Source organism: Dermochelys coriacea, chromosome 1 (genome assembly GCF_009764565.3).
Source record: "Dermochelys coriacea isolate rDerCor1 chromosome 1, rDerCor1.pri.v4, whole genome shotgun sequence".
NCBI lineage: Eukaryota > Metazoa > Chordata > Testudines > Dermochelyidae > Dermochelys > Dermochelys coriacea.
Window position 1 is genome coordinate 342,375,831 of NC_050068.2, and position 27,872 is coordinate 342,403,702.

General features: G+C 45.9%; 1 protein-coding gene across 18 annotated transcripts in view; it reads right to left on the reverse strand.

Annotated features, from left to right (window-relative positions):
• Positions 1–236: 236 nt before the first annotated feature.
• The window catches only part of GATA3 (GATA binding protein 3), a 34,016-nt gene continuing 6,380 nt past the window's right edge, over positions 237–27,872 (reverse strand). The window contains exons 2-7 of one of the 18 annotated variants that reach the window (XM_043498848.1): positions 23,008–23,093; positions 21,969–22,460; positions 18,625–19,164; positions 14,241–14,386; positions 7,608–7,733; positions 237–1,625 (exon numbers count right to left, since the gene is read on the reverse strand). In XM_043498848.1, the coding sequence (XP_043354783.1) occupies positions 1,341–1,625; positions 7,608–7,733; positions 14,241–14,386; positions 18,625–19,164; positions 21,969–22,209 (1,338 nt within the window). In that variant the 5' untranslated portion in view covers positions 22,210–22,460; positions 23,008–23,093 and the 3' untranslated portion in view covers positions 237–1,340. Of the gene's footprint in view, positions 1,626–7,607; positions 7,734–14,089; positions 14,170–14,240; positions 14,387–18,624; positions 19,165–21,968; positions 22,461–23,007; positions 23,238–27,872 lie in introns of those variants that run through there. The other 17 variants (XM_043498942.1, XM_043498937.1, XM_043498927.1 and 14 more) reach the window with 17 other exon arrangements.

The following is a 27,872-nucleotide window of genomic DNA, read 5'->3' on the forward strand; positions in this document are numbered from 1 at the left end:
AAGCAGAGTTAGGTACCTCTCTGCTAGTGGTATCTTTGAAAACCTCCCCACTAAATTCCTAACCGTACATTTATTATTATGGTTAGCACAGGGGTTTGAACCAGCAATCTCGGCAGCATAAGCTTCTAGAGCACGAGTGAAAGGAATGATTCGCCTAGCTGGGAGCTGCAGCAGATTCAAATGCTTTTCAAATGAGGGGATCTGTAACAGACACTGAACAGTGGGTCACTCTAACATGCACTTCATTTATTTTATTTTATTTTTAAACCACCGCAAACATTGCACTGGCCGTCGAAAGGAGCTGAAAAAGATACACGTCGCCCATACCCAGGAAAGCTATTTAATAAATATCATCAAAACAAAAATAAAAAGAATCCCCCCTCCACACACCGCCAAGCACAAAACGCCTGTAAGTCAACAGAATTTAATCTAGTTTATTCTCAAAAAAAAAAAAAAGAGGGAAAAAATATGAAAAACAAAACAAAACCAAAAAAAAAAACAGGTCTTAACACTAGCAGTAAATAAATTTATACAACCATTCACTCTGTATAATAGGATGAAATAAATCTACATCTTTCTTAATTTGGTGCTCTGAATTATACATACAAACAACAATTACAGGAACTTGTTCACAATGCATATAGGCCTGAAGAATGGCTATCTGAAAACCCTCGCTGGCAATATCTGTATGTTAACACTGATTGCCCCACAACCATTATTACTTCCTCTGTAAAAGGCCCGGTGCCTTGAATGAATGATCTGCCTACAGCTTTTAGTTAGTTAGTTAGCTAATGCATCAAACAACTTGAGCCAGCCAGAGAGAGAGAGAGAGAAGACACGGCTGGCAGTTTCTCCATTCATTCATTAGACCTGATTCTTCTCGGTCGGCATTTTTATTCTCCTCCCCATCCGCCTTTAAAAAAATTTTCCACTGAGTCCTTCATGCCTGTCTTTACAGCTTACCCAGATGCAATAAAGTCTTCCTCAAATGTACAGTATTCCTTACAATATAAGTTATATGCAATGTTCAGGTTTTTTTTTTTCACAGCACTAGAGACCCTGTTAAATAGGGAATATGAGTCTGAATGGCTTATTCACAGATGGAGTCCAGATTCAGAGGTTGAGAATACAGACACCATAGTGAGTTCCTTTAAAAAGTGGCAAACATCACTTTTTTTTTCCTTTTTTTTTTCTTTTATGCCTTCAAATAACTTTTTTTTTTTTAATTTTTATCCATTTGTTTCGGGCTTCAAATGGATAACTGCACTCCTGCAAAAATGCAAGTATATAAAGTAAATCTCATTTTGAGACCGTAAGCATTCAGCAGGGGGAGTCTGTCTCTAACCCATGGCAGTGACCATGCTGGAAGGATGATGAGGTCCGAAAGAGAGGCTGGATGGCGGGTGCATCGGTGTCGGCGTAGTCAGCATGTGGCTAGAGTGACTAAAAGGTGAAATGTGGCTGATGGAGGACATGTGTCTGGAGAGGGCGGCGGGGTTAAAGGAGCTGCTCTTGGGGAAATCTTCCAGGCTGTCATGGACCTTTTTGCACTTTTTGGATTTGCTAGACATTTTTCGGTTTCTGGTCTGAATTCCTTCTTTCTTCATAGTCAGGGGTCTGTTAATCTAAACAAAAATCAATTATTTTTTGATTGTCTTTTTTGCTGCTGTCCCTCCTCCCCAGATCACCGTGGAACTCATCACCGACACATCATTAAGACTTTGGAAACGGCCAACCAAATTCCAGATCCGAACGAGTCTTTTGGGGGCATGTGGAAAAAAAAGCTGGTAGGGTTTCATGGTTGCCCAGACTAATGTATGTAACTTCCAGTGATAAAAAGGGTTAGGTTACCATGTTCCAGGACACTAAGTAACCGGAGTGCATCTGCAAAACAAGCTAGTGAATATCAACTCATATATTGCTTAAAGGCACTATCTCAACCCTCAAGGCCACTCATTAAGGCAAATTTAAAATCATTAAAGCTAATACCCAGTGAAATAGTTAAATCTCTGTCTTGTCTGCAAAGACCCAAAATACTCTTTTCACCATCACAGAACTGGAAAAATACTGCAAAACATGAGCAAAAAGTATTATTGGTATTTTTTTTTTTCATAAATTTGCTTTGGACTTGGTTAGTCCTTTTTGTGTGTGTTCCTTTTCTGCAGACATTTGCTTGCTCTGAGTGGTACTGGCAGGAAGCAAATTTAAAATTCACACACACAAATATTTGCAGAAAACCCAAACATTACATTCTCATGCATGAATATTTGCACCAGCAGCGAAATTGATACATCCAATCAGGAAAGAGAAGCAATACCATGTGACTTATCAAACCAACCACAACTAAGCTCAGGTAGGAAATGCTGAATATCTAATACCCACAGGCTGAAATTCATCTCTATTCAGAGGCCAGTATCAGACACATGTCCCACTTAAGTCCCACTTATGGCTTAAGGGCTTAGCTGGAACTTAAGTGATGTAAAGGCCTTTTGCTGACTTCTCTGCACAGGAATGAATTTCACCCACAGCAAACTATGCTCTATCCAGAGAGTTCACCAAAATCCCCAAAATATTAACCAGATCATTTTGAATATTAGTATTAATAATATATTTGAGGGAATCACAATAAGCTGATGGATATCGTGCAAGTGGGGAAAGAGGCTAAATATATCTGATAAATTATCCTCTGCAAATTATTTTCTCACCTCTAGTAAATGATGATAAATAAAGGTGTAAAAAGATCATTCCTGCACGATTGTGACCATTATTTATGACTACAGGAAAATTTACCTTCTTGTCTGTAGGCTATTGCATGGTGCTCTCCACCATAGCATATGAGTTATTAATTAATGTATGCAATAGCCCACTCAGGTAGGGCCAGTATTATCTCCATTCTCTAGCAGGGGATCTGAAGCCAGATCAGACAGAAAGCCTATGGAAAAGCCAGGAATAAGGACCCAGCTTTCATGGTTCCCAGTCTAGCACCTTTAACTACAAGACCAGCCTGCTTCTCAATTGCCTTTTGTAACTCAGAGGATTGGAACCTCTGAGAGATGAAGCTTTTCACCTGTGAAATTCTGGCTCAAATCCAGCCCAGGCCAGTAGTAATCAAAAGTTGCTCTCATCCAAGTCTGTTTGATGGCCTATTTTAAATGAGTCAATGGTGTCACCCCAGATCCTAGCAGAGAAGTATTCCCATTAGCTTGCTAATGAGGCTGTCAATTGAAAATGGAGAAGCCTGGGACTAAACGAGCCCACAACGTGAGCTACCAAGTTAGCTCTAAGGACACTCAGGTTTGAAGGGTATTGGGGACAGTTTGCACCACTCCTGACCACACCGTACGTGTTCGGTAGCCACACAGACCACTGCCGTCAGGATGGTCAATTCTGCGCTTTCCACCAACACTGGGTGGGGGATATGTGGCCCCATTTCTCTGAGCAGAGTGCGTGCTCGTGAGTTCCACACAGCAAAGTCACATGCAATATGCGCCGTGTGCAAATGCTACACACAGGTGCCCTTGGTGATCCAGCAGGGGAGACCTCAGGCTGAATTTTGGTGTGATCCCAATGGCAGGATAAAAAGAGATTTTGGTTTTCCGCTGACTTTAAAATGTAGTTGCAGTATAATTAAAAGGTCACCATAGGAACTGAATCCAGGGATCTTTTCTGTTTCCACTGCACATAAACATGCAGTCCAGAGGTTAAGACATGGCTCCCTTTTCAGCAAAATTATCTCTGCAGTAAAAATGCTAAACACATGCTAAATAAGAGATTATTTAGAGTAGAATAATAATAGAAATGGGCCAAACACTTGTATAAGAAAATCATTCATTTCAGATGGATTCCATTATTTATGGGCAGTCCTGCAAGGAAATACATTCTCTGCTTTACCGTATGCAGCATACAGACTATACTGTTCTTGGGACACACTGCTCCGCTGCCCTATAGCTTCCAGGTATTGCAAAATAAGGGTCAGAACTTGCACCTATTGAAGTCAGTGGCAGCTCACACATTTCAAAGGGTGCACACTTGAGCTCTGTGAGCCCGATCCTGTGAGATGCAAGGTGCTGAGCATCCTCCACTCCCTTTGAAATCAATCGGGCCTGATCCTACTTCTAGGGAATATTGCATGTAAGTTCAATGCAGCAAGATCAGCCCAAAAGCCCCAAACTCAACACATCAAATAGATGGGATAGTCAGAGATGACCCATGCCTGCCGATAGTGGGGGGGCAAACTGAGGGCAGCCGGCTTCAGCACTGTTACTGAGCATGCTCAGTCTGTGTGAGCATGCTCAGTACAAGCCAAGCAGCAAATCTGCGGGGGAGGGGGGAAAGCGACTCTGCATGCTTACCTCCCTCCCCTTCCCCCCCACCCAGCATCGCCTCTGGGTAGTCTTATATATTATAGGTCTGATCTTGCTCGGACTGAAGACAGTGGGATTTTTGCCATTGACCTCAATGGTGCTCTGTGTCTGCAGCAGATTTAGTCATTATAATGTTCTGTTAGTCTCCAGGAGTCCCTGTATCTGAGAAAGCACTTGAGGATCCTAGAAGGCACCCTATAAATGTGAAATATTAGTAATTATTAATATGATTGTTAATGGGTCCTATTAAAGTCAATAGGACATTTGCCAGTGACTTCAACAGAAGCAGGAATGAGTCCCAAGACTATTATTACTAATATCATCCAGGCAATTGGATTTGCTTTACTGGCAGGAATTTAGTGGAATATTAAAAATAGATTAACATAACCAGGCGGGTCAGGGAATAGTGACAATATTATTCCCTTGCTGTATTAGCCAGAACCCAGCCCTGCTGTCATTTCAGCCATAGAATTGGTCTCACTGGGAGTTTTTCTACAGATCAGTTGCAGGAGTGGGCTCTAAAAAGACATAACCGTTTAAAGGTTTGAATAAAACTCATTAATAAAAACACAAAAATGCAAGAACAATCAAAAATGTATTTCATATATTTGATCCATTATATTCAGTGACTATTCCTCACAGTGCCCATACTAAAAGATGTTGAATGCTTCTTTGGAGGGACAGGGGGCCTTAAATTCCTATTGATCACCACAGCTTACTAGAGACTCTTAGCACCGCTTAAGAATGGACTTATCTGATGAGACCCGGAGATGTACAGACTTCTGTCCCACTGCTCACGAGAAACTAGTGCTGGTTTGAAAATGCACATGGCCTGTGTAAACTGGTGTTCCTCCATCAACTTCAGTGATGTCCCTTTACAGCACCTAAGGATCTCTATGCTTTCTTGTAAATGTGTTGGCCTCTAGAGGAAGCCTGTCCACCTGCCATAACAGGCCCCCTTGGTAGCAAAGCATTGACTGAAGGATTAGTCTGATGCTATTTACAAGACAGTTAATACAATCTGATCGATCCTGCCTCCCAGAAAGACAGCAAAGGAGGTGGCCTTCACATGAAGGCGACTCAACAAAACTCCCAATGCTTTACAGCACATCATGGAAACCAGTCACCACATGGGTTGCTGCCTTCCTGCCCTCTCCCTCATCACACTCCCAGGTATCTGCTTTCACAGCCTGCCTTCTCCCAGCTATGTTCCCTCTGGTTTGTTTTCTTTGTTGGTATTTGCCTATCTCCCTAACCTCTAAAACACTCTAGGGCCTTTGCAGTCAGAGGCTCTTACATTGTCTGGGCAGGAGAAAGGTGTTAATATATAAAACCTTGATCTTCCAGCTCGCAGTCAAAGTTCTTTAGATCTGGAGGGGAGGTGGTATTTTCAAGTGAAAAGCTGTGCTGGGAGTTGCTACCTTCTCTCTCCGATCAGGGCTAAAGACAGAGCTGCAACTGGACATCATCCGCTAGGAAAGAGGATCTTATTCATTAAGGGCCAGATTTTGAAACTCTTGCTGATCAGTATCTTACTCCACCAGGGGTCCCATTTAAGCTAACGGAGCCACTCAGAGCAAGATGCCACTCGACCTGAGTATCAGAATCTGGCCCATGTACTACAGCTGCCACCTGGGTTGTTGTTGTCACCAGCTGAAGATGTTTGTAAAGAATGTGAAAGTGGTTCTAATCTGTTCAGCATGATCAATGTGTCCCATGTCGCAAATTTCACAGCTGAATCTGGACTTCCCCAAAATTTGGATCTGGGGGAGGCAAGGGGGCCTGGATCAGGTCCACAACACACACAGAAAACATAGTCATAAAAAAATAAATGGGTGAACCTGCAAAAGCCAGACAGGTTTGGATAGGAACTCGAGTGTTCAGATACACAGGACTGAACTGGAAACTTTGCAAGAACTAGTTCTTTCCTGAGATCCCTGCTACTTTCTGGTCCCTCTTGTATTGGAAATACCATGGGACAGTTCAGTGCTTTCACTTCAGATTTCTGGAGCCAGCTGCCATTGGAGGCAATGGCCTCTTTTTCAGTGACCTCAATAGGAAGAGGGTGGTGCTCTTAGTTCACTCCTTGAGACCGAAAATGAAAACTAATGGGGAAAGTTAACCAAACGTTGTTCCATACTCAATAAGGGATGCATGGCTAGGCTTGGGCAAAGATTTTGGTCTTTTTTTATTTTACCGAAACTGGTTCTCTCATCCCTAGAGACAAAACAGCGTGAAGATTAAATGGAAATGATGGCCCAGCTAATGCCCTCAGGTCTGCTCAGAGGGCAGAACATAGCTCAGTATTTCTAAATGAAATATAAAGCAAACAACCACGCCAAAAAAAAGTGACATCAAAGCAAAGCAATTGTAAGTCTTTGCCCTCTTTCTTATGTTGTTATTATTAATTATTATGATTATTATGCCATGTATGGAATGAATGTAACAGTGTGACTCTTAAGAGTCTATTGTTATTAATTATTAATAATAACAATAATTGATATAACTCTTTCCAGATCCCTTTAGCTCTTTCCTTAGGGCATGCGTCCCTGGTTTAGGTGAGCTGGCTTTGCACGGAGCTATTAGATTAAATCTACCAGACATTTGATTTCATTTCCCCTTCCTTTCCACAAGCAATGCTTTAAAATTCACAGCACAGGTTTAGCAGACTCTTCATCCCACTAACTAAATCAAATCCTCTTCATTTTAGGAATTGTGTGTGCCATCCTGGGGAATTACAGCTACCTTTTTGAGTGGGGGCAGTTGGGGAGAATGAAGCAAGGAGGGGCAAAGGAAATAATGGCTGGTGTATTATTTTTTTTCCAGAGTTCATATTTTCTCAAGGAACCGGCCTTAGCATCTAAAGCGTATCAGTTTGCAACATGGCACGTTGTCTTTTCCAGTGTGCAGAGTCCAACACAAAGTAGATAATATCACTCTCTGTGGATAAACTCCTCCTTTCTTGGCTTGCACATGGTAAAGGTATATCGTTACTGATCTGTGGTCCTGTCTTATAACGCTTCAAACTGGGTCCTGTTACATCAATTCTATTTTAATCAAAATCTTTAAGAAGGGGACGGGGAGCGTTTCCTCAACCTGGCTCGTGGTCTGATCCCGGCAGGTCCCAAAGGGATAAGTGGGTGTTCAGAACCTCTCAGGATTGGGGCCCTTTAAGTTCGGGAGAATTTTTAATGTACGTGGCTGAAACAGAAGCTTCCTTAAGAGAGTTACAGTTACACTTACATTGTGCAGCTTGTAATAGAGCCCACAGGCGTTACAGACGGGATCACCATTGGCATTTCTCCTCCACAGAGTGGTGGTGGTGGTCTGACAGTTTGCACAGGATGTGCCTGCCCGTCTTGCTGCAGACTGAGATAGGGTGGGAGAAAAAAAAGCACCCATATTAAAAAGATTCAATCAGCAAAATCACTGAGCCAACAAATAGAAACTGGACAAGACTACTGCACATTGCTAAATGACTCATGAGAACAAATAGTAATTCTGAAAATCACCAAGATGCATTCATCCCAAATTATATAGGAACGGCACCAGGGGCCTAAGGTAAGTGCCAAACCTCCAGAAGAAGCCATCCAAAACAGCACCTCTGGCAGATCACATTTCAGAGGGGAATACATTACTTAAGTGCCATCAGGCTTTCCCATTTTAAAACTTTCAGGCACCCATGGGTCTGATTCTGCATTTAGGGCCCAAGCTAACAACCACTGAAGTCAACGGAAAGTCTCGCGTTGACTTCAGTGGGTATTGGATCAGGCCCTAAAGCACATTCAAAACTCGGATGTCACTGGGCGTTTTGGATGTGCAAAGAAACCAGGATCAGACCCCAAATAAGGCTCAGTCCTGTAGACTTCACTCACATTGATGCTCAGGCTCCAGCTTGTAACTAATATTGCAGCTAAGGGTGGCAGCAGCTGACTTATCAATCACATCATTTTAAGCCAAACCTTTCAGTTTATTTGAGTATTTATAGATCTGAAATAAGACTTCATGGTTTTATAGAAGCCATATAAGAAAAGGGGGGAAAAAGAACCATTTTCATTACCTGTAAAATAAGAATTTAGCAGGACAGTTGGGAATGTACTCCCTCTTTTATACATATGTTATCATTAACACTCACAACTTTTACAATTTTACTCCACTCCATCCATCTGCGATGGATAAACTGAGCTCCTTGCACTTTGTCATGTGTTAGGCTTTCAAATAAGATCTTTAAAGCCAAAGTCCTGTCTGCCCCTCATGAACATTAAATGGTTATTGGGCTCTGATTCACACCTATTCATTGACTTCAAAGGGACTGTTCATGAACTGAAAGTTAAGCGTGTGCTTAAGTGCTTTGCTGGAGCTAGGCACCACTCAGCACCTTAAGGAACTGAGGTTTAATTCTCTTCTTTGTGCCACTAATCTAACCATTTACCCCACTACCCACTCTAGCTGCCTATTGCAGCACGTACAGCATTCAAAAACCACTACGTCTCTGGACGCTGTACAACAAATCTAAAACACAAACGTGGACTTTAGGGGTAGTGTTCACTTTAACTGTGTATTTCCTGGCTTTTGGTAGGTCATGTTACAGCTTAAATAATCATTAAATGTACTGTCGGGAGTCGAAGCAAGGGCAGAGTGGGCTGTTTTATTGGGCATTACATGTCCTTTGTTTATTGGCTGGTTAGGATTTTCATGATTTAGACAAAAGACATAATAACCTGCTTAGAACACTCGCCATTATCGAATACAATGGGGCTGCCTCGATCTTGGTCAATGGGAGTTTAGGGTATGTAAGCAGTGCAAGTATCAGGTCCTAGTTGTGTATAAAAAGTAGGCAAGATGTGCAGCAATTTGTCTGTAGTTCAAGCCATTGAATTTGGTTTTAAATGTTAGTCTCCATGTGATGGGCTATAACTGGAAAAAAAAAAAAGAGGGTGAAATCCTGGTCCCATTAACTTCAAGGAGTCTTGAGGTCCTGAGCCTAGATTTTGCTCAATGGAAACTCCCACAGACTAAAGAATCAAGCTCTAAGGATCTCATCCCAAGCACTGAAAAGATTCCAATTGGCTTCAGTGGGCTGTGGATTGGGCCCTAAATGTGCTAAAACTAACCTGCAAACACTACATTTTCTGCCTAGTCCAGGCCACCAAAATAAAAAAAAAAAAAAGTGAGGCCAAGGTGGGATGCAAATATGGCTAGTGCTCATGATAAAGGAAAGAGTAGTTTTGTTCTGATCTCATTAAGGAAAATGAGGATTAATTAAGAGATCTGACCAGCACACTTTTAAACGGGGGAGCCCATGTAGAGTAGTAGTATGTTATGTAATATGTGAAGTAAACAATCAGTTGCAGTCTAGGGTCTTGTCTACACTACGGGGGGGGAGATCGATCTAAGTTACACACCTTCAGCTACGTGAATAACATAGCTGATGTCGATGTACTTAGATCTACTCACCATGGGGTCCACCCTACGCGATGTCGATGGGAGACACTCTCCCGTCGACTCCCCTTGCGCTTCTCATTCAGGTGGAGTACAGGAGTTTAGTGGGCCTTCACTAGACTCATTAAATCAACTGCCGATGCATTGATTGCCACGTGTTGAACCCCCCAGTAAGCATAGACAAGGCCTAGAATTATTTTCTAAATTTGGCAATTCTTTTTCGCCCATCATAACGGATTTTTCAATGCAAAAATTGCAAAGAAGTTAAATGTTAACACTCCAGATTGTTTAAAAAATTATGATAGGGGTCTGCATGTTCTGAAGCGAGTCTACTCAGATTTACAAAAATATGAACTGCAGACACATACTTGCTAGGCAAAGGGGAAAGCGCACGCGTGTGTGTCTGTGTGTGTGTGTGCATGTGTTGATTTCTGATCCTGCAGTCCTTTCTCGGGCAAATCTAAAGCCAGTCCTGCAGATACTGAAACTAGCTTAACTTCAAGCCATTGAGGAATCCCACTGAAATGAATTCAGGTTAAGCATGTGTGTCAGCATTTGTAGGATCAGAGTCGAAAACTGATGTGGGGACTGATGCTTCAGTTTCTACATATGCTCATTTCCCATTCACTCCAATGGCCATTGCATGAGTGGAGCAGGAGCAGCACCACGCTCTAGGCTTTCAGTGGGAGTTTTACCCACGTCAGGCGTGAAGTATTGGGGCCTCTGGGGATTTCTAAAACCAGTGATATTTGACTCAGCCTACGCAAGAGGAAACGTCTCCCTTGGAGACATTTTGCGGTTTTGTGCCCTATGCCACTGATATCACAATCAGTCATTCCACACGACACAAAAATCCTCATGATAAATGTAATTTAAGGGCAAAAAAGAAGCATTATTCTTGCACAATTATCACTTTCTGAAAAGAAACAGTAAAAAACAATAGAAGTAAGGGTCTTATCCTACTCCCGTTGATGTCAATGAGAAAACTTCCACTGATTTCAATGGAAACGAGGAAGCCCAAAATTAGTTGTACGTATTACAACTGGAGTGTGAGATTACCATGTAATGTCCTGCAGATACAAATCCTCCCTGGAATAATGCACAACATCAATACTTTGCACTTATAGAGCATCTCCTGGTGGAGGATCTCAAAGCACTTTTCCATTCACTAGTGAATCAAGCTTCACAGCTACCCTCAAACTAAGCAGATCTGTTTTTAGGCACTACAGCTCCCAAGGGTTATTAGTCTGATCCAACTCTCATAAATGAAGTCTACATTGATTTTAGTCAGAGCTCGGTTGGGGTGTCCTATCTTTGGCTTCAGTGGGCTGTAGATCAGACCCTCTGAAACTAGCCCAAGGTCATACAGGAAGCTTGTGGGAGAGAGAGAAATACATCCTAGATCCTGTGCCTTAACCACATGCCCAGCCTGTCTCTCTCACTCTCCTTTTGAAAGTTAGAACAGATCAAGTTGAGCCACAGATGCCAGTTTTTAATACATAATGAAATGAAAATATAAGTCACTGCTCTGTTGACATCTGCCTTCTTGGGGAAATTTGGCAAAAGCAATGTGGTATCAAATGGAGGCAGAGCGCTTGCTTTGTTCAGTTTATATAGAAAAGGGAAAGGCAAAAATCTAGAAATCTAACATTTATATGTCACCAGTTAGTACAGATCGTGTTCAAACTGCAGGGACTTTTTCTTTTTTGGGGAGGTGGGGGGAAGGCATTACTTCATTTTTAAGGGCACAACACAGGAGATAGATAGATAGATAGATAGATAGATAGATAGATAGATAGATATATTTGTAAATGCAGGCTTGGGGTGATTCAGAGCATTCTTTGATGGTGCAATCACACTTGCTTTGAGAGAACACCTCAGCTGCCTGGGGGTTTGTTTTGGGTCTTTTCAACCCCCTTCTCCTTCTAATACATTCAAACTCTTTAGTGTTTGGGTTGTGGAAGCAGAGCTGTTGTTTATGAGCTATCTCCAGTGCTCAGATATCCGGCAGCTTTTTCCTAGGAAGTTAGCTTTACACATGAAGAGAGAAAGAAAAAAATAATAATAATAAAGACAGAAAAATGTGTGTGTGTTTAAGACAGGGGAATGGAGAGGGGGTGGGGCGTGGAGGCTAGAGCTTTTCAAAATCAAAAACCCACAAGCACTTCCCTCCCTGGCAAGTTTTTCCTTTTTCTAATAAGGGCAGGAAAGGTGAGACTCCATTCAGTTGGACCAACAGTTTCTTTTAAGGGAAAAGTTCATTGTAAGTAGTGGTGCCCTATTGCCTGTACTGTGCAGCATTTGACAGGGAGAGGAGGATGGACCGGGGAACTTACCCCTCCGTCTCCAAACCTACATGTCCAGTCGAAGACAACTGCATTTCTCCTTGCAGTGTTATCTTTCCTCTGGCCATGTAGAACTTGATCCCAAAAACCATGTAGCAGTTGCATATGTGAATAGTCCTATTCACTGCAATGGGACAAGTCACAGGCATAAAGTTAAGCAAGCGCCTCAGGCCTTGTCTACACTATGGGGGGGGAGATGGAGCTAAGTTACGCAACTTCAGTTATGTGAGTAACGTAGCTGAAGTCGACTTACTTAGATCTACTCATCACGGGGTCCACCCTACGCGATGTCGACTGGAGATGCTCTCCCGTCGACTCCCCTTGTGTTTCTCGTTCAGGAGTCGATGGGAGAGCGATCTGCGGTCGATTTAGCGGGTCTTCACTAGACCTTCTAAATTGACCCCCAGTGCATCGATCGCCGCACATCGAACCCCCCAGTAAGTGTAGACAAGACCTTAGCATTTGCAGGGCTGGGGCCTTAGGTGCATGTGTATCTCTACTTATGTGAGTAATCCCACTGGAATCAATGGGACTAGTCACTTGAGCAAAACTACGCACATGCCCTGCAAAGACCTATTGGCTTACTCACTGCATACAGTCAAGCATGATTTGCAGGATCTGGGCTTTAAGGGGAGTTATATTATTCTGTCTGATAATTCTGCTGTTAAGTACCATGGGGTGGGAATCACACTTTCCTCTGTGTTTTGAACAGCAGCCAGCATACTGTCAGCATTTTTAATAATAATAATGAGACTAAATGTTCCTTCATTCTAAACATGCACTCGCTTCCCAGGGAGGGAACATAATTTTGTCCCACTTACCCCCCACCCCCACCCCCTTGTTGCTTGCATGATTATTTGCTAAGTACATTAGCCATGCCTTCCAGACTTTTTGTGGCTCCACGGGAAATTCACAAATAGATCACTGGGGATGCTAAACATACGATGTGTATTACAATTACAAAACCTGAAACCATTATTTAATGTAATGAGGCATTTATTTAGGTGCCCCTCTGAGGGGGCTGATGTACATGCTTAACTTTACACACACCATTCACTTCAATGCGATTACTCACAGGTTCTGATATGCTACTGCCCTATACCCTGCATCCTCATTTACACCCGTGGGTGTAAAACTCCTACCGGACTGGAACAGTAGCATTTTACACCTACATTGTACTGAGGCAAATGACTATGCAAGGGCGCTGGAGGATGGAGCCCAAATTTAAGCATGGGTGCAGTTCTTTGCAGGATTGGGGCCTAATTCTTGTGGTGGATTCTCCATCACTGACAATTTTTAATTCAAGAGTGGATGTTTTTTCTATAAAATTTGCCCCGGGACTTCTTTTGGGGATGTTCACTGGCCTGTGTTTTCCAGGAGGTCAGACTAGATGATCACTGTGGTCCCCTCTGACCTTAGACTTTATGAATCTATGATCTATCAGGGCCAATTACCAAGGCGATCTGTCGTCCAATCAGCGTAAGTTGACCATAGTGGGTGACATGCTCCATCCTAAATACTGCAATAAATAAACTTGGACACTCTTTTGAGTTCAGAAAGGGAGGGAAGGAAAGGATAAGTCCCTGTGTTCCTTTAAAACCCAGCTGTCCCTGTAATCCCACGTGGGTGGAGGAGAAAGAAACGCACAAATTTCCCCCCCCCCCCGTGAGGGTTTCAAATTTAAAAAAAAAAGGGGGGGGTTCAAAATCTCCCTCTTTCAAGGCGAGGCCTCTCAGACCTTGTGCTCTGCCACACTTCCCCTCCAGCCGCTCTTCCCCACCCAAGACCCTAGTAAGAAATTCAGCAACCCTTAAAGTAATTCCTACAGATAGAGATTTGTAAAGGCACATATATATATATAAAAAAAAAAAAGGTACGTAACTTGGCAGGCACAGTGTAATGTGGGGGATGGGCTGAGAGTCTCTCTATAGCTCGTACTTTAAAACCCCTCTTCAGTACAGACTGACATGTCTGTGGGCTCTCCTGCCCTTTCCCTGCAGAAAGCTCGCCTTCCTGGGCTGAGGAAATCAAACACAACAATGACAGAAAGTTAGTGCTGTCTGGCTCGACGCTTTGGAAAGGGACTTACCAGCCTTCTCTTGGGCTTAATCAGGGGCCGGTTCTGCCCGTTCATTTTGTGATAGAGTCCACAGGCGTTACACAGATAATGCCCGGTGCCATCTCTCCTCCACAGGGGGGTTGAGGTAGCGCCACAGTTTACACACTCCCTGCCTTCTGGAAACAAGAGGGCACATAGTTCACTTATGGAAAGCAAAGGGGGAGGGCGGGGGGGGGACAAGAGTGAAAGGCCTTTGATCTAGCTCAGCCCCCTCCCCCAAGCATCGCCTTCCCCCAAGCCCTCTGCCAAGCCAGGTTGTGGGCAGGGCTGTTTGTTCATTATTTCACACACACGTTGTTGTTCTGGTGCCCAAACAAACTACAACCCCAAAGCTTTACGGGCCCAATCCTTCCCCACCCTCCCCATCAGCGGAGGCAGGATCAGCCCCTTGCTTGTTTCCTCTGCGCTGCTGGAAACGGTACACTAGCCTGCGCAGAGATCATTACAGTTAGCAAGGGAAATACATCGCGGCCTGATCCTGCAGGACTGGCTAGCACCAGCTGCAATGAGTTACATGGGACTGCTTTTCCCACCAGTAAGTACACACACTAATATCCACAGGAGATCAAGCCACAGGGGGCCCAGCCTGGAACCCTTTCTCATAGTAGTAGCCCTTACTTAGGGAGTGGTTCCATCGAAGCTAATGAAGCTAGTCCTGCCAACAAAGTGCTACTTTGAATAAAGGCTCCATAGAAATCCTAACTCCCTTGCCTCAGCGGGCAGGTCAGAAGTCTTTGGTATAGTCCAGTGAGTTAGGGCATCAGCCAAATCGCATCGATTTGGCTCGACAACACCAATCGATCTTTAAAGTCTGAATGAAAGCCCTAGCCCAGCCCTTGCGCTGCCTATGAAGAGTTCCTAGAGGGCTGTGTTTTCTTTTAAGTCAGGCAGCAAAGCAAAAGCATCAGCACCCGGTTCAGTGAAGGGAGAGATTTGGTCAATTTCTGGTGTATTCAATTAACAGGGAGAGTATTTCACTCCACTGGTGGAAAACAAGCTCAGATTTGGCACCTCACTCACACAGTCACAGTCACAGAGTGCATTGTCACTCTCCTCTGTTGATGAGGCTTTTAATTAAGTCTTCCAACAGAGATACTTAAGGGACCCTGCGACGCACATATGGGGCCAGTGCTGTGGATCTAAAATATTTTGTTTTCTCTCCTTCTTATCCACCTGCTTCCCAATTCCTTTCTTTCTGAAGTGGGGAAGGAAAAGAGGTTGTCAGCTGTCTACTATTTTAAGTTTGATCCTGTATTACTGCCATTTGTTTAACCTAAATAGGCAGTACCTTTACCATTGCCCTGGCCTACAGTCTGCATTGCCTCCGCCTATAGTCTGCATTGCCTCCTTTTTCTCCACCGAGCTAAAGTCAGGCTGAAATTGTGACCACAAACAGTAGGCTTTGGTTCAGGCAAACCATTTTTAAATGTAACTACACATCCCCAGAGCTTTCAATAATAAAATATCCTGGTGCTTATGCTTATTAGTTTGGTTAAAGATGATCACCTACAAACTAATAAATGTGCTCAGGGAGCAAACACTAGGAGGATCAAAGCTGATCACTGCACATAGAAGGGTTATGGCCCAAAGCTTACTTTTAGGCATTTGGGAACAGGAAATATATGGGTTCTTGCTACAGTCACAGGAGTGTTTTTTGTGCTACAGTGCTCTGTTGAACCAACCCAGCCCCTACCAGTACAGGACCCATCCTCCCGCACTGAAACAATTCATTTCCCTTCCTTCTTTGAAAGAAAAGAACTGGTTTGTAAACCTCCCAGCCGCTTGCGAGCGGAGCCCCGGCCTGCTTTAATAAGCCTTCGATTTCAAAACGAAACGCTTCGGGTTCAGCATAAAGGAAGGGCCCGATCCTGCCATCCGAACAACAGACCCAGAAAGCGGCAGGAGCCAGCCCCCACCCTTGGTGTGTGTGAAGGGGGTTCTGCCCCCCGGGGAAAGGGCTGCAGGTCCCCATAGCATGTGCCTATGTGAATAGTCCTACCCCCTGCGATGGGATGAGTCTGCCGGAGAGCCAGGGCGCTCCTGTTCCAATCTAGACGCACCTAACACGCCCCGGGGTAATTAACTCGCGCTCGTGCCTGGCTACACCGCGTTCGCGGGCCCCGTGGCCACCTTCCAGACAAACAATCCGAGCGGCCCATGCCCGGTCCCAGCCGTCGCGCTCCGCGGTTTGCTTGCGGAGAGGCCCCGCTGCAGGGGGGCAGTTGGAAGCGGGGTCTGCGGGAGCCAGGCGGGTGGCTCGCTCTGCGTGGGCAGCTGGGTGACGAGACCCACAGCGTGACAGCCTTAAACCTGGCAACAGCCCCTTGCAAAGGGCTCCCCTCTCCCTCGCTAGCACGCTGCTCTAAGGACTCTCACTCCCGGCCCCCTCTGAGCAGCCAGGCTGGACGGGGGGCCGCTGGCGCCGCGGGGAGACGCTGCCGGTGTATTTGATTCGCACCGCGCCTTTGGGGCCCATTATAATCCGCGCAGTAAAGAAGAAGAAAGGCATCCGCACCCTAACCACAACCTTCAACCGTTTTTCCAAAACGCGGCCGCCTGGCCTGCCTGTTGTAGAGCATTTGCAAACAGCAAAACCCCACAAAGGTAGCAGCCGTTTCTCCCTCCTTCACCTGCGACACCTCCAGTCCCTTTGCCCACCCACCTCCCCGGCTTCCCAGCTAGCTGAGGTTGAAATGGCAACCCCACCACAAAGCCAGCGCTGCTTTTGGTGATGCAAACCGCAGCTGTCTTTCTCGAAGTAACAGAGAGTGGTAGCAGGAAAACAACAACAAGGAGTGGGGGGGGGGGGAAGCTTTGGAAATGTCTGGCCGGGCGCACACACCGGGCAGGCTGTTTGGGGCACGGCTGCTGCTGCAAACGCCACCTCTCTACCATCTCCTGGGCACCCTCTTTCCTGAACTGCCGGTCCGGGTTTTAGGGCTGGGGGCTCGCCTTTCAGAAAAGGCAGGAGGCGCAGGGGCTGTCTAAAATCAAGACAAGAATGCACCGGACTTAATTTCCCTCACAGTCCATTTTCCTTCCCCTTGATACACTTTGAGTTTGTTCCCCTTAACACTGGACATCACCAGTGAGTTCCTCTTGCTGTTCTATTCTCTTCCCCTCTCTTGTTTCACTCCATCTCTCTCTCTCTCTCTCTCTTTCTCTCTCTCACACACACACCCCCGTCTGCTTTCATGTACTGAACATGCAGGTCTGGGGTTTTTTGTCACTCTAACCGCATCCGGACCCTATTAAAGTTCCTGGCGTTGGATAAACAATGCAACTGTCGCGTGCAGCAGTCTGAAAATAATTGGATTAGCTCGAACATATCAGCTAAATAGAGACAGTCCCTGCCCAGACAGTCAGAGTAAATGTCACCCTGGAAAAACCCTGAAAACTGATCGCGTTCATGCCAGGCAGCCCCGCAGCAGCCTCCACGGAAGGGGGAGTGGAGGGAGTTGTGACTAATCGTGCCCTGCTGCACACAGAGGGAGAGAGCATGGGATCTATTGGTTTTAAAAGTCCAGCTCGTGAAATCTTTGGGAGTGAGACCCCCCAGCCGGACAGCCTAAACAAAACTCCCTTTGCAGAATGCTTTCCCAACGCTACTCCAAACTGGCTTCTGGGCTGGGGGGGACGAGACTGGGGAGCGGGCTCTTGGGGGTGGATAAATCCTAGCTGGCCTGTTGGCCTCTTTGCCCAGTAAGTCACTGAACCGATAGATACACGTCGATTTCCTGAAGGTGCTGGGTTCTGTGACAGCTCCCTGGGAGAAAAAATAAAGCTGAAGTCCCCTGTTGTCCCCGCCGCTTCAAGCACACCAGTCAGAGAGCCCCTGGTTTTAGCAGCTTTGGGGCGGATTGGGGGCTGCAAAAGGGACTGGTACAATTCCTTCTGGTTCTCTTCCTTGGGGCCGGGGCATCCCCCAAGATTCATGTCGACAAACTGGTAGGTGGATTCGCTGCCCTAGAATTAATCTGGGGATGCAAACTTCGGCTGGGACTTTTTACAGCCTTCACCCTGACTGTGTGGCAGGGCAGCTGTGACATCCTTTCCCCCCACCCCCCTTCACACACACACCTTTGTTTTATTACAAAGTCCTGTTGCACATGGCTTCCCACCCTCACCTTCCTCAGTGTTGCTTGTGATGGGGGGGGGGGGTCTGATCTGGCCCGCAGGGAGGCCAATATAATATGTCCCGGAGGAAACTGAAAACACCTTCTCCAGGGTCTGACCTTGAGAGAAGGAGCGTGTCTGTAGGCCTGCGTACAGGGCTGATCCTTGATCAGGTAGGTTCAGGGCCTCTCCTAATTTCCCCTCCCTATCCCAGGGGCTAATAACTCAAGAACCCTACCTGTACTGGAGCGCGCTTTTGGTCTCGATTTGCACCCAAACCCGGTAGGCGACCCCCCTAGGAGGCTGCTCGGAGGGAAGAGTCCAGAGCCATATTCTGGGACATAGGGCGGGTAGGTGGTGATGGGGTGGTGAGCGGAAGAGGAGGTCCCGCCTAGCGATGCCATGCTGCTGCGGGAGTGAGAGGACTCCAGCTTCATGGTGTCCGCCAGGGACACCTGGTACTTGATGCATTCCTTCTCGTCCTGCCGGGTGGAGCCGGTGGATCCCGGGGTGGAGATGGAGGGATCCGGGGAGACATCTTTGGGAGGGGTCGGAGGGAAGGTGAAAAGGTGCGGGCTGGAGTGGCCGGCGGATAAAGTGGAGGAGGAAGCCGGCGGGTAGACGGAGAGGGGTCCTGGGGAGCTGTGATGGATAGAGGTCTTGGAGAAGGGACTCAGGTTCCAAGGAGACGCGCTGTGGTGGCTCCCCAGGGCTTTGCTCCCGTCCAGCCAAGGGAGAGATCCGTGGAGAAGCGGTGGGCGACACACCTGGCTCCCTGCTAGGAAAGAACAGAAGCAGGCCAGGTTACACTCCCTCCGGGATGGGCCAGCACATGCAGGACCCCCAAACTAACTCTCCTTGTCACCCACCTAAGCCCTACTGGTGATAACCTCAGGAAACTTAGCCCACACAGCGCTCCACTCCCGGGTGTCAAACCAGGAGAGAAAAGGAAAGCAGCCAGGGCACCAAGAGCTATGAACCTGCGGGCCTGAGCAAAACTGAGCGTAGGGCCCCGATCCCGCAAAAACTTACTCTCTGGCTTAACTGTACCCCCCAAGCTAGTCCCTTTGGCATCAGCCCTATGCCTAGAAGTAAGAGGCTAGAAGTAAAAGCTATTGCCGGATCGAGGCCCAGAGTGGTGCTCAGGTGTGGTTGGCTGGAGGGCAAAAGGGAGTCAAGTCTTTGTTGAATTTCCCTCTCCAATCAATCGTACAAGGCCTCTCCAGTGAAGATCCCACATGAAACTGCAAACCCTCGGAGGAGAATCCATTCTGCTAGTTTTGAGCTATTATTGGGTTCTTCATTCCCTGCACTTAAGTAACCATGAACTAGGAGGCATAGAGATATTTTGTCCACAAGAAGAGAGGCAGGAGAAGACACTGAAGTATTAATAACCTTTTTTTTCCCACCATGAGTCTGTTTTCACACATGGGTTTGTGTGTGTTTGACTCAGACAGCTTTATAAGGATAATATCACACACACACAAAGTGTCAGTGGTCTCAAAAGATCTTTACATTAGATATGTTCAAACCTTATCTTAAAATATACAGCTAGACTTCCTAACATTGCACTGGATTTTTGACAAAAGAAAAGGAGTACTTGTGGCACCTTAGAGACTAAGAAATGTATTTGAGCATAAGTTTTCCTGAGCTACAGCTCACTTCATCGGATGACTGCAGTGGAAAATACAGTGGGGAGATGAGCTGTAGCTCACGAAAGCTTATGCTCAAATAAATTTCTTAGTCGCTAAGGTGCCACAAGTACCCCTGTTCTTCTCGCAGATACAGACTAACACGGCTGTTACTCTGGATTTTTGCAGTTTACTTTGACCATTTTATCCTTTTATGTGATTGCAAAAAAAAACCTAAACCCCTTAATGAAACTTACATTATTATTTTTTAAAATATCTTATGACGGAAAACATATTGAACTCCAGGACAGCAGCCAGATTATGCTTCTTGTGATATTTCTAACGATATATTGATCTCTACGGAGGCATTCAAATCTATAGCTAGCTACTGTGATCATTCTAAATATAACAAGCTACAGAGATCGAAATTGATCCTGATATTTAGAGACACAGATAGCTAGCTAGAGTGTTATATAGATATATAGAGATAAATATGCTCTCTCTCTATATATATGATCTCTGTGCATGTGTCCCAGGGTTCTTATCATGTTAGCCATTTGTGAACAATACTGAAAGTCAATGTGCTAAAGGAAGGGGAGGTGGGTTATAAGAACATGAAGGGTCAACATTCATTATCTTATCCAGGAAGTAGCATAGTAAATAATATTCAGGCTACACCCGAGAGACCGCATTTCCACTTTCTGCTGATAAATTGGGGGGGGGGGGGAGAGATAAAAGCTGCTGACCTTTAGCAATAATTATCTTAAAGAGTCTAAAAGCAGAACAATGCATTTACTGAAGAGCGATCAATGCTCACTCAACAAGTAGCTGAGGTCCTGTGCGCAGATCAGTGAATCCGGATTCGCGCCGATGCCCAAACGATTATCCCTTTTCCATTCGATTTTGTTTTATTTTAGGGTGTGCTTTTTTCTAAATTATTTCAAACCTATGGTTCCTGCAGAGTGCGCCACAACTGGGATCGCTCCCAGGCTTACGAGATTATGCCCTGCCTTTTAATCCTAAAGAAAACTCCAGCGCTACGAGCTGAATCGCTTTAATTATTCTTTTTAAACAGGAAGCAGGAGAAGATTCATCTTGAAATGTATTTAGGCCCCGTAAAAACAATACATGTGTCTCCTCGGTATAGCTGTGTATGAGGCTATGTGTTTGAATTATGATATAGATAGTAAATTCCCATTAAATTCACATTGTATACAGCTACATACATAATTACATGTGTGTGATGTATCATAACGCAACACGTGATGTATCAGTACATGTACAATAGTATATAAAACACACTATAATGTGGCACAAGATTAGAAAGCCAGGCTTTACTATCAAATCTATTATGTTCCCATCAAGAGTGAATTTAACATCCCGGCCGTGAACACACCCATCCCCCCTCCCCTAACATTCACTGATAATGCTACAAAGAATCCTAATGTAAAGGCAACATAAAATTAAAAACCAAATCCAACGGGAGTTTAAGTGTTGGGGCGGTGGGAAAGACTTGCCTCCACTACTTTTTTCTTTAGCGTGTATTTGGGACAAGCCAACTCAAAAATTCAGTAGTGGCATAGTTTTGCCAGCGATAACAACGTGGCTGGGGTTTTTATTGTATTCGTTGGTTGGAGAAATAAATACGCTGCTTCTCGCAGGATTTATCTATACTCTATAGCTCGGAACAGGCCCCCACCAAAAGGCCAGGCATGCGTTTTACGCCACATGAAGACATTTGCGCCGGTTACAGGTTCCTGGGATTCATTCAAGGCGCCCTTGTTAGTTGCTAACAGCTACTGGTTGCCTGCTCCTATTACTTATAATGAGCGGTTTATAAGATGCTACACACAAACTCAGTCCTGTTTCCGGCGCGAAAGCCGGCCCGCTGTCAACCTGCGCGCAGCTAGCTGGGGTCCCCACAACCCGGGCAAGGGAGGGGACAACTCACCGTGATGGGCCGGCGGGTACCTCTGCACCGTGGCCCGGACCGAGTTGCCATAGTAGGAAGGGACGTGATTGCCTTGTCCGTCGATGTTAAAAAGTACATCCACCTCCTCGGCCAGCGGGTACTGAGTTGGATCCATATAGGAATGGCCGAGCCCTGGGTGGTGTGAGTCCGGATGCTGCCCATTCAGCACCGCGGGGTGATGGTGGCTCACCCACCGCGGCTGGTCGGTAGTCACCTCCATCGCGCTCTCTCGGTGCGGGGCGGTCTCTCCTCCTCCTCCCCAAACTGGGCAGACTTGCAGCGGGAGGGCAGGCGGCGAGTTGATATATAACAGAGAGATGTTGTCGGGTTAAAAAATAAAAAATAAAATGATAATAATAAGCGGTTCCAAACAGATGACAAGAAGAGCAGGGAAAACAAACAAAAAAATCTAAGACGCGAGATCCCAACAGTATCTTCCGCTCTTTGCAGAGGTTTCTCTTCTTTGATCACCTGCAGTGAGAGAGAGGAAAGGGGGAACGAGCAAGAGAGAGAGAGCGAAACGTGTTTGAGTGCTTCTGTGCTTCATCACCTGACTTTTAGGCAAGCGAAAACAAGCCCCTCCACAAACAGCGAGCTTTGAAAGTCCACCTATTGTCCTAAGCTCTCGACCCACCTATTCGACTAGGACACACACGCTCTCTTTCTCTTTCGATCTCTCTCTGTGCAGCAGGGGAATGAAATCGACCAGAGTTACAGACATTTGCAGGCGTTGCTGCGGGCGCCTGCTCTTTTCCTCTTTTTCTTTCTTTCTTTTTTTAAGCGTTTGGTCAGTTTCCCCAGCGATGCGCCTACTTAGAAGCGGGTGCAAATTGCTGCGTGGGGGAGCCCGAAGCGTTTTTCAGGGCTTATTCATTATTGTGCAATCGAAAGAAAGAAAGAAAGAAAGAAAGAAAGAAAGAAAGAAAGAAAGAAAGAAAGAAAGAAAGAAAGAAAGAAAGAAAGAAAGAAAGAAAGAAAGAAAGAAAAAGAAAGTTGTTAAAAGAAATTCAGCACAAACCTTGGTGGAGAAGGAGTATGTGACCCAGGAGAGATGAAGTTGAAACTGCTTGATTAGATCAGATTGTGCTCTCTCTCTCTCTCTCTCTGTGTCCTCCCCCCCCCCTTTTTTTTTTTTTTTTTTTTTTTTTACAGGGAAGGCATTCTTTCTGAAAGGAGCAGGGTGGCGCCAGCCGGCTCAATGCTCACAGACAGCTGTGGCGAGACGCAACTTAAGGAGGTTCTACTGTCATCAGCCCTGCGTGGGAGGAGCCTGTCGTGGGATAAGGAGGGGACAGGGCACGAAACACAAGGAAACGGCAATCCAGATGCACTCCGTTCTACTTTCGCCCCCCGCCCCCAATCTTCCTTCACCCCCCTGACCGGAAAGTCTTTGAAAGCATCCCCTCCTGAGGCTGGAAATACGGAGAAAGAGTTAACACGACTTTTTAAGGGGGAGAATATTCTAATGCACGTTAAACAGAAATGCTTTTAAGGGCGCATCCAATTTGCACCGTGTGTCTTATTATATTATGTTATTAATTATTACTATTATTTTCTTTCATTCCTATGCGCCAGCCCTACTCTTTCTTACTTACTTTGTTCAGGAGATACATAGAATCTGAAGACACAACCCGGCCATCAAGACATTATTTTCTATGGTGACTTCAGGCCACTGTCGGAAGAGTGTCAGAGAGCAGGTGGAGGATATGTGGGGAATTCTACATTCTTTGTCAAAGCCACAAAGAGTCCTGTGGCACTAGACTAACAGAGGTATTGGAGCATAAACTTTCGTGGGTGAATACCACTTCCTGGGATGCATGTAGTGGAAATTTCCAGAGGCAGATATAAATATGCAAGCAAGAATCAGGCTAGGGATAACAAGGTTAGTTCAATCAGGGAGGCTGAGGCCCTCTTCTAGCAAGGTGAACACCAAGGGAAGAGAAACTGATTTTGTAGTTGGCTAGCCATTCACAGTCTTTGTCAGGTTTCAGAGTAGCAGCCCTGTTAATCTGTATCCGCAAAAAGAACAGGAGTACCTGTGGCACCTTAGAGACTAACAAATTTATTTGAGCATAAGCTTTCCTGAGCTACAGCTCACTTCATCGGATGCATGTCTCGGATACTAATGTATCATTTTAAAGCATTACCCCTTCCAGGTCAATTAGTTAATTCCAAGTAGGCGACAGTTGTACTTTAGAAGGTGTGTGAGAGAGTGTTTGTTCCTGAAATGTGTCAACGTGCTGGAACAACGTGAAGAAACATTATTTCAGAAATACCCATTCTTTCGGAGTTGTTTCCTTTATTACATCCGATTGCATTCAGCTGAGAAGAAAAAGAGATCCTGGAAACAAAGCTCAAGCAGAACGTAGTTTAACGTACAGTGCCATTAAACTAGTAAAGCAGGCGCGGGGGAAGGGGGAAGTTGTTTGGTGGTGGGAGGGGGGGGTGTTTTGTTGGGGTTTGTTGTTTGTTTTTGTGGCTTTTTTGTGGGTTTGTTTGCTTTTGTTCCGTTTGTTTGTTTTCTGGTCGTGAAACCAAGCTCCAGAGTTGCAGCTGAACGTGCCTGCTGCGATCTCCCTTCTGGATCTCAAATTCCACCGGCGAGAAAGAGAAAGTCCCTGTTTTCTCCGCGCTCATCTGACCACTTTCATTTCCACCGCCGGCGCAAACCAGAATGGAAACATTAATGCCCCATTAGGACCCATGTGGCCTGAGCGTGCAAATGAAGCGCCCAGAGCCAGCTCAGTGGGTGAAAGAGGGCTCGGGACGAGCCGGCCAGGGATTGGCTCCTGTGAGCGGGGGCTGTACCAATCAGGAAGGAGCAGGAAGAGGGCGCTTGGGAAAGCCTGTCCTGATTGGCTGGGAGCTTTCGAACCGACGAGGGCCGGTCGGTCTATTGAGCCAGTGCATCCCCTAGTGGCGCAGAGGCAGGCGCTGGCGCAGGCTTGTCTAAATGGGCAACAAGTTACTTGGCTTCCCCGGAGGAGATTGCAAAATAGCAAAGTGTCAAGTAAATAAATAATTAAGTTAAAGTGCGCACGGATCGGGGAGAAGCGGGGGGGGTGGGGTGGGGGGACGGGACTTCAAAGGCGAGAGCGAAATAAACGGCCAGGCAACAATGTCCACGTGGATCTAAACATGGGCAGCAGATTGATCATGCAATGGTAGCCCCATTGTGTGAGTACAAGCCCCAGCACTTCAGTGATGAGCGTTTAATTAATGCCAAAAGGCAACCGACGCAGTCCACTCCCCAGCGCTCCGGGTTAAGTGGAAAACGGCGTCCTTTGAAAAACGTCTTCATTTAGCCTCGCGCCTTGTCCCATCGGGCCAACACCTCATTGATTTGGTCCACAGCAGCACTAAAAGAGGTATGTGGCACCTTAGAGACTAACAAATTTATTTGAGCATAAGCTTTCGTGAGCTACAGCTCACTTCATCGGATGCATCCGATGAAGTGAGCTGTAGCTCACGAAAGCTTATGCTCAAATAAATTTGTTAGTCTCTAAGGGGCCACAAGTACTCCTTTTCTTTTTGCGAATACAGACTAACATGGCTGCTACTTTAAAAGAGGTAAGCAATCGTTCCGCATATGTCAGTCCTCCAAAGCTTTAATTAGTCAGTCTTATATGCAAACTGGAAATTGCTCCGCACACAGCCGACAGAGAGAGAGAGAGAGATTTTATAATGAAACAGTCATGCCAGTTAAATACATTTATTATGCCCATGTTTACACGAATGCAAATTGAATTGTTTGTATTACAAACATGATATATTCTAATTTGTAGATCTCTTCGTAGCGGATAAATTGCTACCTACATTCAGTTACTTTTCTGAGTTGGGCAGTTCTGAGGTGTAGAGACAGAGAAAACATGCCGCTGAACTGTTGTGCTCGCAGGAGTAAACGGATAAATATCTGTTTATCCATCCCGGTTAGAACATGAACTCTGGGGATGCAAGACATTTAAAAGGTGGGGGGGGGGTCACGGACATAAACAAGTCCAAGGGCTTTTAACTAATGGAATAAAAGGAGATGAGCGAATCACTCAATAGCTCATCTCCCGGGCTCTCATTCGGATCTGCTGAGTGTACAGCTCCGAGCACCGTGCTACCGGTTTGCCCAAGCAGGCCGGTTTGATTTCTGGGTGCGCTGGCATGGCTTGTTTGTTGCCCACAGGGCGCTGAGCAGTCAGGTAGGCACCCGGGGGCTGAGTCGCTCGAAGGGGATGCTCTGCGTAATGGAGCCGGGGCTGCAAGGAGGGGTATTCAGTGTCTGCTTCCCAGCTTCTCCCCCCGCCTCCCTTGGACTCCTGGATTGACAGTGTGTAATTGGGAAATGGGAGGTTGCTCTTTTGATCCTCTCTGCATTGCCCTTCGCTGGCCAGCCTAGCCGACGCCACTGGGCATTGACGTCAGGAGCCGAGCTCAGAGCCATGCTGCCGAGGGGAAGCCATGCAGCGTGCCAAGGAGCCCATTAGCAGGGCAAGAGGCAGGCAGGCAAGGGGTTGCGGGGGGGGGGGCGCTTCTCGGGCTGGAGGGGGGCTTACACACACACACCAGGAACCGGGCGCTCAAGGAGCCCCGTGCATTAATTAATCTGAGACGCATTAGGTTTGGACCAGCTCTTCAATGCTTATGGAGAACAACGGTGCCAGTGTGTCCACACGATTCCCTTTTCCTCCTGCTCTCTCTCTATCCCCGCTTCTTCTCCACCCTCCCCACCCCGGACTGGTATGGAGGGGGCACATGGGCAGGATCCCCCCCCCCGCCTGTAACATTTGCTGGCCTCTCGGGTTCCCTTGCTGTACCTTAGCCCGTTCTCTGCATTAGTCATTTCACCATCGGAGAGTGGATGCTGCAAAAAGCGTGGTCTCTCTCTCCCAAGACACACATCAATCTCCTATAGGTAAGAGGGATTCTACTTGGATGTTGCTTTTTTATTTAATGTCATTATTTATTGCTTAAAGCGATCATAGGAGGGGGAATCCTGCCGGGCTCCATCAATTTCAAGGGAAATTCTCTTTTTTAGCGCAGGAGGCGGGCAGAGGGTCATTTCAAAGGCAGCCCCTTCTCCCCCCGCTCACTGTCCAACGTTGCAGTGGGTCTCATGACGAGACAAGGAACATTTTATGAAGACTCCCCCCCCCCTTATACAGACCGAAAGCCCCGGAGGGAAACAGGAGATTTCTAGAGCAGATTGCGTTGGACATTTAAAAACCCCTCCCCACAAAAAAGTGAATTAAGATGATCATCGTAATAAGATCAGTGTTTTCAAAGCGCAGATGTTAAGATGCCGTGACAGGTTAGGTGAGATAAAACTCATTTGGAAAGAGTTATAGCCAAGCCCACATAAACTCGCAGGCGTGCAGCGAGACAGTAAAAAGGAATATTCATGTAGAAGTCCTAAAGTTGCTAATCCCCGCAAAGAAAACTTGTGTTTCTGGGAGCCTTGGGCGATCATTAAACTTGTTTACATAAGTGATTTGGAGGAGAAATGGAGAAGAAATGTTTCAATTTGTTGCAAAAACATAAATATGTGCATTAGGGCAAATATGGATCATATCCGGCACGAGGGTAGAACTGGAAATATGCGCTTTATGGAACAATCTGACACTGATTAGGTCATGTACTGGAATGGCCTAACAAGTCTAACTACTATAGCTCTACAACTGAACTCTGCTTTGTAAAGGACCCTGGACAAATTCCACCTGCATCCCCAACCCTTGTGTTACAAATCTGTCACAGCCTTCTTTTTAACTTCGACTTTTCTGTGCAACTCTTGAGACAGAGAGGAGGAGGAGGGGACAAAATGTGATCAAAAGAATCCTGGAGATTTGGGGCTTGTGGATTGAAAGCAAACACCTCTGATGACATGTGTATTGGTCG